Source organism: Monodelphis domestica, chromosome 3, assembly GCF_027887165.1.
Source record: "Monodelphis domestica isolate mMonDom1 chromosome 3, mMonDom1.pri, whole genome shotgun sequence".
Taxonomy (NCBI): Eukaryota; Metazoa; Chordata; class Mammalia; order Didelphimorphia; family Didelphidae; genus Monodelphis; species Monodelphis domestica.
In genome coordinates, this window is record NC_077229.1 from 443502224 (window position 1) to 443520729 (window position 18506).

General features: G+C 31.8%; 1 protein-coding gene across 6 annotated transcripts in view; it reads left to right on the top strand.

Moving 5' to 3' along the window:
- The window catches only part of NIPBL (NIPBL cohesin loading factor), a 268483-nt gene that overhangs the window by 160318 nt on the left and 89659 nt on the right, over window positions 1-18506 (top strand). For 4 of the 6 annotated variants that reach the window (XM_056824556.1, XM_007487443.3, XM_007487441.2 and 1 more), the window contains exons 9-10: window positions 1488-2114; window positions 12207-14147. In XM_056824556.1, the coding sequence (XP_056680534.1) occupies window positions 1488-2114; window positions 12207-14147 (2568 nt within the window). Of the gene's footprint in view, window positions 1-1487; window positions 2115-7479; window positions 8053-12206; window positions 14148-18506 lie in introns of those variants that run through there. The other 2 variants (XM_007487444.3, XM_056824558.1) reach the window with 2 other exon arrangements.

Genomic DNA, 18506 nt, shown 5'->3' on the forward strand with positions numbered 1-18506 from the left:
TCAAACCGATCCCCAAGAAAGTTCTCTACTATATGTTCCAACAAGTGGTCTTTAAACTTTCGTTTCAAGATTTATAATGAAAAAGAAACTTAATATCTCCCAAGGCAATTCATTTTTCTTTTTGAGAATTCTAATTATTATGAAGTTGTTTTTTTCTTGATCAAGCCACTATTTGCTTTTGCAACTTCAATCCAGAGTTCCTATTTTTGACCTACTGAGATTGAACAAGAACAATCCTAATCCTTCCTCTTTTGATAATATTTCTTCACATATGGTATATGTAATGATTGCTGTTCTAATACAGGGTATCCCAAAGACCTTGAGTACAGTTTTAAGCTTTGAAACTTAAATAGCTTAAAACTGCGAAGTATCTATAGAGCATGCTGTGGTTTAAAACATTATTCTTTAATTTGTCGCTCAAAAAAATTGAGATAAGTATTTGAATTATTCCCATTTTACAAGATGACAAATCTCAGACTAGGGGAGGTTAAATGATGTGCTTAGGATTATATAACTAAATTATTGTTTAATGAGAGGTTCAGACTCGGGCCTCACCTTGCCTCAGTTTCTTCCTGTATAAAAGGAGGATATTGAACTAGATGATCTTAGGTTGCCTCTGATATGAGATGTTCTGATGAAGAGAAAGTATAAGTAATGAAAAGAGATAATAAAAATTAAATCAATTTTCATCAAGTAATAATTATTTCTGGGAGTACATTATTACAGGGGGCAGCTTGGTGGCTCAGTGGATTGAGAGATGGGCCTAGAGATGGAAGGTCCTATGTTCAAATCTGGCTGCAGACACTTCCTAGCTGGGTGACCCTGGGCAAGTCACTTAACGCCAATTGCCCAGCCCTTACCAATCTTCTGCCCTGGAATGAATATATAGTATTGATGCTAAGACAGAGGGTAAGGGGTTTTTTTGTTATTGTTGTTGTTGTTTTAAAGAAGTACATTATTATCCAAGAAAAACTTTAAAATTTTAAAACAATTTTTTTTTTGGCTAAGAAAAATTATTTTATCACCCACCAAATTCTTATTGAAGACTTAAGTATCACTGTGCTGATGCTTGGCCTGAAGAGAGTATCTTGCATAGGGTCACATAGCAAGGTTATTGGATCTTCACTGAGACTAGAAAAGTTTTAAACCTTTCTTTTTTCCTTTTGCCCAATGGGATACCTGTAGCTTTTCAAAACCATAGGCTGTAGCATTAAATTGTGATTGCTTTATAGTTTCTGTGTCCAGTGTTTGGGCAACCCAATCTTTGCAAACCATATTTGTTGCCTATAGTTAGTTGAATAAATTATAAAGTGTTCATTCGTTTTATGCGCATAATGAATGTGCTCTTAATCTAACTGCCTGCAAAATAGACACACAACATATATATTGATATTTATTTAATATTTCTGTTATTCTAAAGATAAATATGAAAGATTTGTAATAGCACAACTGTTCAGTCCTTTTGAAAAAAATTTTTTTATTTTTAGGATCAAGACCACCATTAATCTTACAGTCTCAGCCTCCACCCTATTCATCACCTAGAGATGTTCCTCCTGACATATTATTAGATTCACCAGAAAGAAAACAGAAGAAACAAAAGAAAATGAAGTTAGGGAAAGATGAAAAAGATCAGAGTGAAAAAGCTGCAATGTATGATATCATTAGTTCTCCATCCAAGGACTCTACTAAACTTACATTAAGACTTTCTCGTGTAAGATCTTCAGATATGGACCAGCAGGAAGATATGCTTTCTGGAATAGAAAATAGTAATGTGTCAGAGAGTGATATTCCTTTTAATGTCCAGTACCCAGGACAAACTTCAAAAACACCCATTACGCCGCAGGATGTAAACCGCCCACTAAATGCTGCTCAGTGTTTGCCGCAGCATGAACAGACAGCATTCCTTCAGGCACAACAAGTGCCTGTTTTACAACAGAACACTTCAGTTACTGCAAAACAACCTCAGACTTCTGTGGTACAGTCTCAGCAACAGGCACCACAACAAGGAACGCTATATGATGAAGTAGAATTGGATGCATTGGCTGAAATCGAGAGGATAGAACGGGAATCAGCTATTGAAAGGGAACGTTTTTCAAAAGAAGTTCAAGATAAAGGTAAAATATTTATGCATTTTTATTTGTTCTTGTTGCCTTATTACTCTGTCATCCTGTTGGGAAATTTTATAATATAATTTTACAAGATAAACGTCTTGTTTTGCCACATTTTATACTTTATTACTACTCACACTTCTCTTTAAGTGTATAATTTTAAGATCAGTACTGTAGGAGTAAATTTCTTGAATCCTAATTTTTTTAGATATAATTGTTGAAAAGTATGGATTGATTTTTTTAGGTAATATGTTATAGTTCTAATGAATATCATATATATGTAACACTATGTTATGTCATGTCATATAGCATATTTATGATAGCAAGGTGGAATAGTGTTTAGATTGTTAGACTTGGAGGCAGAATGAGCTGAATTTTAATTAGATACTTACTAGTTTTGTGATCCTGGGCATGTCACTTAACCTCTTTCAGGTAGAATTTCCTTGTCAGTTCAGTATGAATAATAATAGCATCTACCTCACAGGGTTGTTATGATGGCCAAATGAGTAAAAATACATAGAGCATTTTAGAAACCTTAAAGCCCTATGTAAATATTAGCTATTATCATGGATATTTTTCTTCTAAATGTACACTGGCATTTCTATATAAGTTCTGTTTTATAAGTAAAATAGAGTTAGTATCTGCCATTCATTTATGCCAAAGCAAAGGCTTCTCTGTTGTTACATATAGGAGATTATGGATTTGTCATATCTAAATCATGTGACCTGTGTCATTAGGTTAGTATTTAGAGTGGGACTTTTCAGTAATCATAGAGCTGTAATTTATAGTGAGTCAAGGTTCTTTCACATTCAACTATTTTATTCACATTAAATGAATTTAGTATTGGAACTTTAATACATAGTTGTTCTCAAAGTTCCACTTTTGCAAATGACTGAATAAAAACTAAGGTCCTGGGTAGCACTCTAGAATTATTTTCTTTAGGGACTTACTGAAAAAAATTTGATCATTTTAAAGAACTTTTTCAGTTTTCTGGTCTAGTTTAGATTGGCATGTATTTTATGTTTTTCTTCAATGAATAGATTCCTGTCTTGAAAAAAATAGTAAAGTCAGCCATTTAATTTTATACTTTAAATAATTTGTACTTTTGGTTTATTTTCTGGGTTTTGGCGGGGCACATTGTTAAGTACATTTAGTAATTTCTGGGGAATCCTGGGGAGAACTTCCTGTTTGTGTGAATTTTTTCAGTATGTGCCCAAAAACTAGAGAGGAGAAAATTTACTTGAAGGATTAAAATCTCAACGACTATTATTCTAGTTTTAATGTTTATAAAAAGAAATGCTTGTATTTATCAACCTTTAGGTAAAATTCAGATTGCACTCATGAACTAGTGAACTCATGAACTCATGAAATTTACAAGAATAGACTTTGCTGCCTACCACTGGAAATATTTGTGATAATCTTGGGAAGATTGAGGGGGTTTAAAAAAAATCAATAGATTGTCTTTATCAACATCCTAAAACTATATCTCTTCTTTCCATATTTTTTTAAATTGGCATTTGTTTTTTAAATAGTCTGTAATGTTTTAGATAAACTTGATTGAGACATGGGCAGGTGAAATTGATATAGCATTTTTCTGAGACTATTGAATTAGTGTTGTATGAAAAATAAGGTAATTTTCACTATTACTCTGACCTGGTGATTTTGTCATCAGGCTTTGATTGCAGGTTCCCAATTCCCAATGCCCACTATTACCCAGATTCAGATTCAGTAACATTATGAAAACTTGTAGAGAAATCAAGGTCAACTATACATGCCCCTACAAAGAACAGAAGGGGAAATGATGTGATACCAAAAGAAAATATCTCCAAATAATCCAAAATTGCAAAATTAAAAGATGACCAGAAGCTTACAATAGCTTGAAGAATTCTTACACCAGAAAGCCCAGCCTAGAGTTCAATAAAATTACCTGAAGCCTGGGAACTTATGGCGATGGGCTACACTATGTAAAACATAAATAAATCGAACAGGAATATACTACCTAGCCTAATGAAAAAAATATTATAGTTTAACAGAAGCCTACGAGGGAAACTCGGGCAAAAAGATTAATTCCACAACATAAACTGGTACAGGCAGAAAAGGAAAAAAATATTGGCAACAAAGCCTATTAAAATGTGGCTAGAATAAATGAAGAAAGAGATCAAAAGTCAAATTTGAATTAAAATAAGAGCTCTGGAGGAAATAATTGGAAAAGTACCAATTAGAATAAATGTAGAAAACCTTAAACAACTTGTGGACTCCTTACAAACTCTAACAACAATTAGAATACAATAATACCATGAAGTGACAGTAAATATCCAAGTTAAAAATTGAAAAATCAGTCAACAAATAAACATTTATTAAATGGTTACTCTGTGCCAGGAGTTATACTGGAGATATAACACCTGACCTTGAAAACAAGCCATAAAGAGTAAGAGTTATCAGGCTCTGTAAATCTGTTTCCAGTCAGAAATATTTGGATACTGTATTTAAAAAAATAATCAAGATTACCTCATTTGTTAGAAGCAGAAAGCAACATCAAAATAGAAAAAGTCCATTGACAACTACTGATAACCCAAAGAAACTACAGCTAGAAAACACCAAGAAATGCCAGAACCAAACTCTGAGTCTTCAAGTTAAAGAGATAATACAATATAAATGTCAAGTCCCAAAGAATCACAGTTATGACCCCACAGTAATACTAGGCTCCAATTATTATAAAGGGAAGGAAATCATTGAATATAATATTCCAAAGGGCAAAGGAAAATGACTTATAACCAAGAATATCTTAACCTGAAAATTTGAGTATAATCATATAAGAGAAAAAAAAAATGAATCTTTAGCAGTATAGATCATTATGAAGCTTTTTTTAAAAATATATCATAATTGAGCAAAAACTGAAATGCTGCACAATAAGAAAAATTTGGAAAGGTAAATGTATGTGATTTCAAGGAACTAAATAATGACAACCATACTAAAGAGGGTAGAAGAGATGTATTCATTCAGAATCCCTCTGATATCAAGAGTGATAAGGGCTTTATACTATTTTGATGGTAGAAAGTTAGAAAAGAAAAATGATAATAGGAATATACTAATTAAAAGGTGTAAAGAAGTAGTAAGGATTTATTTCAAGTAATTAGAATCTGTGAGAAGAGTATACGTACATGGACAAAAATGTGGGAGACATGGACATTTTTTGAGCTGCACACATACCCTGAACCATTCAATAATACATAAAACACCAAAAGATGCAGTAATAAGAAGACTCTTCCTTAATATGATAAATAGTATCTATCTGTAACCAAAAAACTGTGTTACCTATAATGGAGAAATGTTAAGCATCTTTCAAAAAGAGATAAAAGAAGGATGTCACCACTATTATTTAATATCATTTTTAAAATGTTAGCTATAAAATAAGACACATATGTTAATGTATTCATGTTAGTTGTCAAACAAGAAATTAAGAGATAGAGAATAGAAAAAGATGAAATTAAACTATCGATTTTGTAGATGTTTAGAGCAGAGGGATCAAACTCAAACAGAAGCATCCCTAAGAAGTGATATTTAACTTTTAAAAACTCACAAATTAACATTATCTTTGTTGTATTTTTATAATTTTATTTATTTTGTTAAGGATTTCCATATTAACATTTTAATCTAGTTCAAGGCCATAGAGTTTGCTACCTCTGGTTTAGATAATCACGAGGATGAGGCTAAAAATTAAATAAAATGATAACATCAGTAAAGTAGCCAGATCTCACAAAAATTGTCAGCCTTTCTCTGAATTACAAAGTCCAAAAGGAAGAGATGGAGAAATTAATTTCTTTTAATATAACTATAGAATGTTTAAAATTTCTAAGAAACCACCTCCCAATGTTCACATAAGAATACATCCTCTTTAAATAAATAAAGCAATACTTAAATAATGGGGAAAGTATTCGTTATTCATGGTTGCCCTGTACCAGTGTATAGAAGTGCTGCCTAAATTAATTCATAGTCATTGATTTACTAATCAAACCACCAAAGAGTTACCTCCTGGAATTTTTTTAATCATTAAAATCTTATGGAAGGAAGTCAAACACTGTAATAGATTTGGTACATAAGAACCAGAGGGAGTCACCCATTGGTACATAGTAATTGATAAATCCAGAGATTCCATATACTGGGTCAAGGACTCACTGTTGACAAACCTGCTAGAAAAATTATAATATAATCTAGCAGAAATGAGGCTTAGCTCAACATTTTATATCACTTCACAGTAAACTACAAGTGAATATAGGGCACTGATATGAGGGCCCATCATAAACTAAAGGAATCAGCAACTATGTGAAAAGCTCCAAATCAATAATAAAAATAAGAGAAACACATATTAAAAATAAATGAGGTTCTACTTCACACCTATCGGTTTGACAAAGATGATAAAAAAGAGAAATATCAATTATTGCAGTGGATATAGAAGGACAGACATGCTGATTTACTATCAGTAGAGCTTTGAATTGGTCTAAACATTTTGGAAATTATACCACCAGAATCATTGAACTGCTCATATCCTTTAACTTAAACAATAACACTACTAGACTCATACATACCTGAAAGAGATGAAAAATAGGTAGGTCTTAATATGAACAAAGATATTCATAACAGCATTTTTTATAATAGTATGAAACTAGAAACAAAGTGGATACTCATCAACTGGAGAATGGCCAAGCAAATTTTATATATGTATTGAAATATGATTGTTTTCTTAAAAAGTGATTAAAGACATGAATTCAGAAAAATTCAGAGAATCAACTGATTCAGAGTAAATTGAGCCAGAGCCAAGAGAACAATTTATACAATAACTATAACATTGTAACTATTACTTACCAAAAACCTAACTGATCAAACAACCACAGCTTGAAAAGACTGATTTATGGAGTTCTCATCTTTTTTAAGCAATGGGCCAAACTAAAGTCTAGAATGTGATTTTTTTTTTTCATATATGACCAATATAGACTTTTCTATGATCAGAAGTACCTACATATATATGTGTGGGAGAAAGCTTTTGTTTATTTGGGGGAGAGAAACTTTAGTAGGAGTGAGAAAGGAATAAGGAATAATAATAATAATATCAAAAGAAAGGAAGGAAAATAGCATCAGTGGAATAGTTTTTTAAAAAAACATGTTAAACTCATGGCATCAAAAATCAACCGTTTTATATGGAAATTTTTGTTTTTGTTATTTTGGATATAACATATAATTAAAATTTTTAGTTGTAGTAAAAACAACTAATTTTGAAGTAGAATTGAAATATCTAGATTTATAACCAGAACTCTGAATATAGTAATATACCTTATTCTCCTAAATTTGTTTGACTTTCTTCTTTCTTGAATCCTATTAGCATTTTTATTTCTAGGTTGTTCTTTGGGAAATATTCACACAAACACTCATGGTAGAATGACCTTTGATGCTAGAATCCTCATTTGTTCATTTACAGTAAAGTTGTGATACCCTTTCGTAACCAGTTAGTCCTTTTTCCTATCTAGAACATACTTTCTTCAAGGATTCAAATGCCATAACTAAGAAACAAAAGTAATAATCAGAAAGTTGTTGTTTAGTATCTGTAAAATTAGAGCAAAGTGATTTGTATGACCCTAGGCAAGTCACTTAACCTTATTTGCCTTAGTTCCTCATCTGTAAAATGAACTGCAGAAGGAAATGGCAAACCACACCAGTATCTCTGCCCCCCCCCCCAACTCCCCCCAAAAAACACACCTAATGGTGTCACAAAGAGTAAGACACAATTGAAAATGACTGAACAAAAGAACATTTCACCTATAGGACTCAGCCTCTGTGGTGGGAGTATGCCATACTCATAAATAGCTACACCAGTTTGACTCCTGTGTACTCTTCTTTCTGCCCATTAGGCAGAAAGTCCAATCCAAGGGGCAGAGACCATTGATGAGAGGTGAGTACAGGCATTCAATCTTAACAGCATAATACGATTTCCCAGTGATGAATTTCCTAGGAAAGGAAGGCATGATAGAGCATTTCAGAGAAGTCCAAAAGCAGTGTGACTGGTGGAAAATACTACCAAATAATTATAAATATAAATAATTTAAAAATTATAATTATAAATAACAGTTCTATATACCTGTTGTTTTTTCCAGAATAACCTCTAAATTAGTCTCTCCTCAAAATGATGAGGATTCTTACTTTGTTCTTATACAGTGACCCTTTTTGGATCGGTACACATCTTTTTCCTAACTAATATATTAAAGGGAAAAACCGTACTTAACTATGTTTTTTATGACAGACTAATTGTGGAAGCTAGTACTTTGGTAGCTTTTAGATAATACTTAGTCTTATTTTCCAGGGATATGTAGGTTAATATGCATATTGATTATCTGTTTTATAATAAGCACTTTTAGTAGTTTGGGGTATTGGTAAATTTTTTTCTTTTTGTATATGGGATTTCTTGACTTTTTTTTTAAACCTTAAAAATATTAGAATTTTGCTAAACCTATAACTCCTGTTTTCAAAACATTGGCTTCTGGATTTGGTAGGGCTATTGGTTTTTAGTTGTTGATTTTGTATGAAGTTATTGCAGGGATTTGTCCAGCCTTAGAAATTTCATATGATGGTGGTTCAAAGGAAATAAAAAGTTGACAATGTTGAATTTATTCATAAAAGTGGCTTTTGATTATCGATGAAAAAGGTTGGGAAATCAAGACATGGGGCAAAAAACAAAAATAGATAAAAGTTGAAATTATGAGAGGAACTAAATCTAAACTAGAAAACCAAATCTTGCCCAGTTCTGAGAAACCTTGCTGTCATGGCAGAATTTTTTTTTCCAGATTTTCTGTAAATTATATAATTTTAGCTAGATGAATATATTAGATGATATCTTTATTTAACTAATGTTTTACTTTAAAAGAGCGTGATGTCCCTCCTAATTGTAATCATGTCAGTCATGTTCAAATGCTTTCTGGTATTGTTTCTATATTAAACATTGTCTTCATCATAACATTCATGTCTTTTAGCATCTCTATAAACAACAATAGAAAATGCTGTTATGTAAATGATTCTATGCTTTACCATATTTCAGTGCCATGGTAGTTATTTCTCATAAAGAAGTTAAATTAGAATATGTGCTAAATTTCTTTTTTAATAATGAATTATTATTATATATAAAATAATAATGAATTATAAAATGGAATTGGGACCAAATTCACCAGAATTTTAAAAAAATAAAATTTCAAAATATTCACAGTTTTAAAAAATATTAATTAAAATTTACTCTTTAAAAATACATTACTTAATTTCACTAAAATAAGATTTCTATTTAGGTAATTCATAAGGTGCTCAAGAGTTTTTTTGGTTTTTTTTTTTACAGGTCAAGTATACTTAAATCATCACTTTAATTGTGTCATAAGAGAATATTTAATTTGAAATTTTGAAAATTTTATAGTTCTGCTTGAACTAATTGAATATTCTTTTTGAACAGCTTAAAAGAACATTTTATAGAGATAAACATCTTGGGAAAGAAATGTAACTTTACCTTCTAGCAAGATATTTTGAACATGTATTTTGTGTTTAGGGAAACATTAAATGAAAGTGATGAAAAGGAATGTTTGTCAGTAAAACAATATTCTTAATTTTTTGGTAGATTTTTTTTTTTAACTACATATTTGTTCTCCAGGACAATTATAAGCATGAGAAGTAGGTCTTAACTGAGTCTATTGATCATAAATAAACATGTTCATAGGTTTGGACTTAGAATTCTAAAGACCATCTAGTCATTTTATTATTGAAGAAACTAAGTCCTGGCCCCCCCCCCCCCCAAAAAAAAGATATTCCACTACAACGACTTCTAAGTTATAAAATAATTATTTGATTTAAAAGAATACAATTGAAGTCTGTTAAAAGTTTTCTCCTTTAGCACTGACAGTCTTCACAAAATGTAAGTTTGAAATTCTGTTAATTTGTCCATGGTCACACAGGAAATAAGTGCAGATCTGAAATTCAGACCCAGATCCTCTGACTCTTAATTCCAATACTCTCTAAAACTCCAAGCTTCCATATGCTAGGTTATTTTTTCCTCTATAGATTTAGGATTCAAAGAAAATAAAAAGGTCATCTGATTCATAAGATGCTCCTGGGAGGTGGGGGCAGGGGGCTTGTTTTTGTTTACAGTTGAGGAATCTAAGACTAAAGAGGTTAAATAACTAGCTAACACTCTTACAACTATTAAGTACCAGAGCAAAGGCTTTGATTTTCTGACTCCAGACTTAGCGCTCTTTTCCATTGTAACCACTCTACCTACATACGTATGGTGCTATCGTCCAGTGACAAAAGTAGATGTTTTCTCAGGAATTGTAGAAGCATTCAATGCTTAGTAATGTTTAATGCTTTGGAACCAAGTATAAATTATTCATCTACCTTAGGTCTCAGTACCCCATTAGTCACAGAAATCTGTTAAAATTTTCACCTCATGTAGATAATACTTGCAAAATCATTTTTAAGCACACAGAGATGAGAATTCTTATGTTTTTCTAAGTTAAATTATAATGACAAACAAAATGGACATTTCTTATTTTATTGTTATTTGAAAACTAGTCAGACAGAAGGACTTGGATCCATAACATTAACAAGTTATTTAATATTTTAGAGCCTCCTCTAATGAAATAATGAAATAATATATTTGTCATAATTGAATAATTTTTTGTTGATAATGTTAGCACATTCACAAATATATTCTATGATAGTTAGCCATAATATTTTAAAAAGTAATAAGATAGCTTGATTTCCCTCCTAAAGGAGCATCCTCTGAAAAAATATGAAAAGGTAAATAGTCAAGTTAGCAAATAAGTTCTGTTTCATAAGACAGGGTCAATTTAAAAATTGTTTCAATAATGTGATTGTTTACAAGAAATAACTATTCGGTTTTATAGAAAATTATATAGTAGGTTATTTTCAAGCTAGGTTATAGTATTATCAGACTGTCAAATTATTTTTCATTTAAAAATAAATATAGTTTGAATATTATGAACTGCTTTCTTTTGAAACCAAAACATAAAACATACAGGACCTTGCTGTATGGAACATAATTTAAATTTCAGAAGTATTATTTTACTTTCTGCTCCCAATTAGAAAAGCAATTTTTTTTCATAGTCTCAGCTATACTTAATTATAAGACATGCTACTTTCTTAAAAATCCAGATTGACTTGTACTGAACACAAGAGATGTTAATTGTTGAACTTTTTTATATATAACTTAAATTTTTATCACAAATGGTAATTTCTTCAATATATAGTTATTTAAAAGTAATATAGCTGAAAAATTGTACTTTTCTATTCTAAATGGCATAAATTCCATTTTCTTTTTTATTTCTTTTCACATATGGCATATGTATGTGTGTATATATATGTACATGTACATATATATACATACATTAAAAGCCGATGGTATTGATTTGAGATAATGACAGATTTAGAATACTTTGCTTCATCCCTTTTAAAAAAAAGTTACAGTGACTTACCATGATTAAAAATATGTTCTTTCTAACCCCAGGGAAAGTATTGTCTGTCTTCTTCTTGCATGGGGGAAAATAGCTATAATTGAATCTAAAATATGTGTCTGCATGTGTGTGTGTGTGTATGCATGTGTGTGTATATAATAGTTTAATATTTAATTTAATTCTAATTCCATTTAATGTCTAGAAGTCAAATCACATTTCAATATATTCAGCAAAATCATTATTAAAAAGATAATGTGTTCTCTAGACTCTTTAAAAATCATTTCTATTAAGTTAACATAGTAGTATTTAGAGACCATGCTAAGTATGCTATTGACTTCGTTTTCCCTATTACACTAAAGAAATGTAATGGTCACCTTTTGGTAATATGTTGATTGAAGGTAACTATGCATAAATTTTCTCAGGCCTTGATTTTAGGAAAATTGTCATACTCATGTAAATTGCTATAATTTTTAAATCTTTCCGTAGATGGATATATGTTTACAGATTTTGCATCAATGAATTTTGCGAACAGAATATGTAGTAATTTTTATGATATGTGAATATATGTTACTGATTTTGTATGTTTATCTTTAAATTTCAGATAAGCCTTTGAAAAAAAGAAAACAAGATTCTTACCCACAGGAGGCTGGGGGTGCTACTGGAGGTAATAGACCAGCTTCTCAGGAGACAGGTTCTACAGGAAATAATGGGTCAAGGCCAGCTTTAATGGTTAGCATTGATCTTCATCAGGCAGGACGAGTAGAGTCTCAGGCATCTGTAACTCAGGATTCAGACACCATTAAAAAGCCTGAAGAAAGCAAACAGTGTAACGATGGGGCTATTTCTGTTCATCAAGAAGATATTGGAGTTCTTAAACAAAAACTTGAAAACCATCCTGAGACCCCTAGGAAAAAGTCTGATACTGAGAGTGTAAAGACTGACATGAAACAAAATGAGAACAAATTGATGGAATCTAAACCAAATGAAAACAGATTGTTGGAGACAAAACTGAATGAGAGCAGACCAGCAGCAGAAACTAAACAGAATGAGAGCAGACCAGCAGCAGAACCTAAACAGATTGAGAGCAGATCAACAGTAGAAACTAAGCAAACTGAGAGCAAATCAATGCCAGAAGTTAAACAGACTGAGGGCAAATCATTGGTGGACGTTAAGCATAATGAGAGTAAACCAGCAGCAGAAGCTAAGTCCAATGAGAACAGAGCCACAGTAGTGGAAGCAAAACAGAATGAAAATAAATCAACAGAAGCAAAACAGACTGAAAGTAGACCAGTGACAGAAGTTAAACAGACTGAGAGCAAAGTAGCAGCAGAAGCTAAACAAAATGAGAATAAAGCAACTGAAACCAAGCAGAATGAAAGCAGAACGACAGAAACTAAACAAAATGAGAGCAAAACTGAATCAAAACAAAATGAGAACAAAACAACAGACGCAAAACCAAATGAAAATAAACAAAATAATGGTAAGCAGGAAACATCCAAGGTGAGACCTGAAACTCCCAAGCAGAAGGGTGAGGGCAGACCTGAAACTCCCAAGCAGAAGGGAGAGGGCAGACCTGAAACTCCCAAGCAGAAGGGTGAGGGCCGCCCTGAAACTCCTAAACAGAAGGGTGATGGCCGCCCTGAAACTCCCAAACAGAAGGGTGATGGCCGCCCTGAAACTCCAAGACACCGGCATGATAGGAGAGATTCTGGAAAGTCATCTACAGAAAAGAAACCTGAAACAAGACATAAACAGGATGTTAAATCTGATTCTCCTCGAGTGAAATCTGAAAGATCTGAAACTTCAAAGCAAAGACCAGATGGACGATCTGTTTCTGAGTCATTAAGGCGCGACCATGATAATAAACAGAAATCAGAGGATAAGACTGAATCAGAGAGACATCGAGGAGATCAGTCCAGAATTCGAAGACCAGATACATTAAGATCCTCCAATAGAAATGAGCATGATTCTAAACATGGCATTAAATCTGATGGTTCAAAAACAGATAAACTAGAAAGAAAACACAGACATGAATCAGGGGAGTCCAGGGAAAGACTGTCTTCTGGGGAACAGAAATCAAGACCTGATAGTCCTCGTATTAAAGAGAGTAGAGGCGATACTAGCAAAACAAGATCTGATAAATCTGGTTTTAAATCACCAAATAGTAAAGATGATCGGAGGACAGATGGTAATAAAAGCAAAGTAGACAGTAATAAAACACACCCTGACAATAAAGCAGATTTTCCCAGTTATTTGTTGGGGGGCAGATCTGGTGCATTGAAAAATTTTGTCATTCCGAAAATCAAGAGAGATAAAGATGGCAATGTTACTCAGGAAACAAGGAAAATGGAACTTAAGGGGGATCAGAAAGATAAAATTGAAAAAATGGGACTAGTTGAAGATCTAAATAAAGGAGCTAAGCCTGTAGTTGTCCTGCAGAAGCTATCTTTGGATGATGTTCAGAAATTAATTAAGGATAGAGAGGACAGATCAAGAAGTTCTCTTAAAACTAGCAAGAATAAGCCATCCAAATCAAATAAAGGTAAGGAATATTTTGTATTGGTACCTTGTTGCACTTAATATTCTTATTAAATATAGAAACTAGGCCAATTCATGAAATGAGGAAAATGAATATACTGCATGCAAAAATACTCAATTTGCACACTGATAGAAATCAAATGAACGTAGATAAATTCTTTATTATAATTTATGTCTTTTCCTTATTTGTTGATATCATTTTGATTTAGGTTTTCCCTATTGTGTGGAATTCAACTTAGGATTCTAAATTTATTTTTACTTTTTTACTTGGTCTCTCATCAGAATATTTTTCTAATAAAATGAATGTATCCAGCATCTCCAGAAAAATAACAATTCATTTGTGGATCTACAATACAGTTAATTTTGAAAGGTTCAATTTTTCTAACTTCCCTTAAAGAATCAGAGTGAGATATAAAGGAAATTAGAAATGGCCAAATCATATCTTAAGAGAGTCTTTCTTATGTGACTTATCTCGTGTATGCTAATCCCAGTTAATTGTGTGTATTGATTGAATTGTTTGGAACATTTTTAAAAAGTGAACTAAAGATATAACATTGTGCAATGGTGAATGATCTTGAAACATTTTCATTTTAGAGATCAGTGTGTCTGAGGCATATGTATTTTATTAAGTTTGTTGGAATAAGTTCTGGCATTTATTGAGTTAAGTTGCATCCAGTATTGAAACCAAGCTTCATTTTTTACTCCTTACATTGAATGGTTACAAGCATGTGTGTGTGTGTGTGTGTGTGTGTGTGTGTGTGTGTGTATTTTTATGTACTATGCATATGAAACATGCTCACCATGTGACTCTTGTAAATTAACTGGGGCTTCAGAAAACTCTTTTAAAAAGTTGTAGAACTGTTGCCAGATCTGCATTGATACAAGGTTCCTACACATGTGGTATCAAGGGGACATTTGTATATTTTGTGTGTTGTGTATTTAAATTTTATGTGTGTATGTCAATTTTGTAAAACCTAATGGCAGGTCACATTTAATCTACTTACTGTAAACAGAATCTGATGCAGTTTTTGATGATACAGTAAAAGTTCTTTGCCAAAATTATGTGACCAATGATGAAAGAGTATTTTATGTCTAGTTGAAAAGAGTTGAAAAGACTTTACCTTTTTTTAATTACAAAAAAATAGATTCATTAAGAAGGTGAAATTAAGGTAATTTAAATACTACTGGTATCTTAATACCTATTCCTTTTGGAATTAAACCTAGTTACTAGAAAGTCTTCCCAATTGAGGCTTTAGAGGGTATAAAACACATTAGAATTTGCTTTCTTTTTGCAAAATTCATGTATATTTCTACAGGTATTTAGGAAAGGACTTTTTAAAGATTATACCAAAAATATTCATTATTTTTATTATGACAATGAATGACTTTGAGTTCTGCATAACTTTTCCCCTGTTTTATATATGTCTGTATTAAGAATGAGTATTTTCATCTTTTTAATGAAATCATTTCTACTTTCTGAGTCATTTCAGAGACATTCCTTTCTTTTAACCTGCTAGCAAAATAATTTTAAAGTAGTTACTTATCTAAAATTATTGTTAAACATTAGATTTTTTTACTTGAATGCATTTAATGTCATTAATATAATTTATTAATGTTAAATTATAATACATAAATATAAATAATGTATCAAAGTATTTAATTTACTATTCAATTTAATAACTGCCATTTATTTCTGTGGTTCAGTATCATCATTAATAACTTCACTATTTTTACTAGTAATGTTCTTGTTAAATTTTTAATGAAGTTTTGTAAAAACTGCAAACAACCTATTCATTATTGTTTTTACTACTGTTTTTCAGCACCTACTAGTTTTATGTGTTAGGAGAAGAATGTGGAAAGCCTAAACAATTATATTATAAAATGCTCAAGGACATATCAAATTCTTCTAATGCAAGAATATGGTTTTAGACATATAGGAACCATTCACTCATCTACACTGGTGATAACAAGTGGGAGGTTTTTTGTTTGTTTTTTTTTTACCCAACAAATAAATGCTTTAGGATTTTTAGAGATCCTCTTCTAAGTAAAGTGCTTTTTGCGGAGTTACATTTTAAAAATACATATATTAGAGAATATTTATTAGATATTCACAGATTACAGAATGTGGGTGACTGCTGGTCTTCCGCTCATAGTTCTCTTTAAAGCTTGCCAAAAATTACATTTATTAATTGAATTGTAATCAGTATGAATTCATATGAATTTAAGAAGTTTAAGAGTTCCTTGGCATATGAGATTGCATAACATCTTGGCTATTCCTAAATTTTTTATATTTTATTTCTAGGGACAGAATTAGTACTGGATCTTCTTATGGGCTTGGAATTTCTACCTTTGTCCAACTATTTGGAGAGAGATTCCTAGATTTGAATTCCTCAAGAAAAAGGGGGGAAATATTATTTAGATTGTTTCTTCTAGTCTCCATTAAAGAAACTGAAATGTACTTTATGTATGTTGGTTAAACATGTATTAGTGATTATCAATTTTTAATGGGGGTTAGGCCACTCACTCAATTTATAAACTCATTTATGTCTGATGCTACATTGCCTTAAAATTCTGTTGAATACAGGTAATAGTTATAGAACTATATTTCGTTCCTCATCAGCCTACTTCTACCTGTACTATGTCATCTTCTCATTCTTTGTTCAAATTTGTCTCATCCTCATCCCTTCCCCTCTTCCTTATTAATTACCCTACCCCTACATGGAGTTATTGGCTTAAAATAATCCCATTTCATCTCTCTAATTTCTGTGGGAAAACCTTTTTACTCCTCATTGCAGCTTCTCCCCAAAAAGAAATCAACACAACTCTCAGTCATACATCTCTCTGACATCTGTAATAGATGATTGCAGACACTTTTTTTAAGATAATACATCCTTATTCTATACCTTTCTTGATAGTGACAAAGAGTCATCAAAGGTCTCTTTTAGAAATCATTTATGCTCTTGACTATACGTGAAAGAAAACTTAGTAATCTTTTGCTTATTTATAGTAAAGAAACAATAAGTAAAATGGGCTGTTGCATTATCATTATCAGTTGTGTGACTGTGAGATGTGATCCACTATGGAAATACATAGTTTGTGAAAAATCTAATGTCCATTTCATATCTTGATCAAGTATGCCTACTGCCTGTGTAGAATAGTAAATGAGAAACACCAAAAGAGAATGTTTGCACCCTGAACAGTTGAAGGATCCATAGAATTTAGATAGTGTTCCCAAAGATTCTGTTCCGAATTGGATTCCTTTTTTCTTTTTCTTTCTACATTCTCTTTTAGGAAATTATATATTATCTTGACTGTGCATGAGACAACTTAATAAAAGTAGCCTTTTGCTCTACTAAATCAAATGCTTTTTTATAGTTAAACAATAAGTATGATGGGATACTGCATTCTTCTCATCTTTCATATCAGTTGTGCAGCTGAAAAGATGTGATCTGCTATAGAAATATACTGTTTATGGAAAACCTGGTTTCCATTTCACACTTTGATGAAGGATGCCCTGACTGCCTGTATAGAGTAGTAAATGAACCACTTACTTTCTCCTTAGAGTCAGCCTTTATTTTTATTTTGATATTACAGTTCCATAATGGCATCCTTTACTGGTTCATATTACTCATTATTTGTTAGAGGCTGTGTGCATCCATCATATGCCTTTCTCTTACCATCTGAGTGATTCTAATTTTTAATTCTTCAGAGAGACTCCTGTTTTGTGAATGACAGCCATAGAACACTATAAAAGAGATAGGTCTTTATTTCAGGAAGAAACTTGAACTCATTAAAGGAGTTCAGCAATTTCCCAACAACAAATCTTCCTTTTCTCTGTTTGTCCTATATGTTTCTGGGCTGAATTTGTCATATTTTCAGTGTGTCTATCCATGATATGTATACTGATGAATAAGTAGTACCGGTTGTCAGTCTAAATGCATGTTTCATAGCCCAGACCAAAGGTGTCAAACTCAAGGCCCTTCTGACAGCAGCCCAAACCAGGTTATAATATATTTGGGAAATATAATAAAGTAAATAAAAATACAATAAAACATAAAATATATTACATTTCTAAACTGTATGCGGTCCACAGGGATGTTTGTGTACTCATTAGTATCCCCCATTTCTATTTGAGTCTGACACCATTGATCTAAACAATAAACATTCTTTATCCAGCTGGTTTTTCCCATGTGTATGATTAGGCTAGACTTAGTAGTTTTTCATAGCGTTCAAGAGGTTCATTGATGTTCTGGGCTTTGTTATAGTACATAATTATCCAAAAACGGAACATAAAGAAGACAGTACTACCCATAAAAGTATTTTCAACTTGGACTGTACACTGAATCTTCTCTGCGACAGTGGC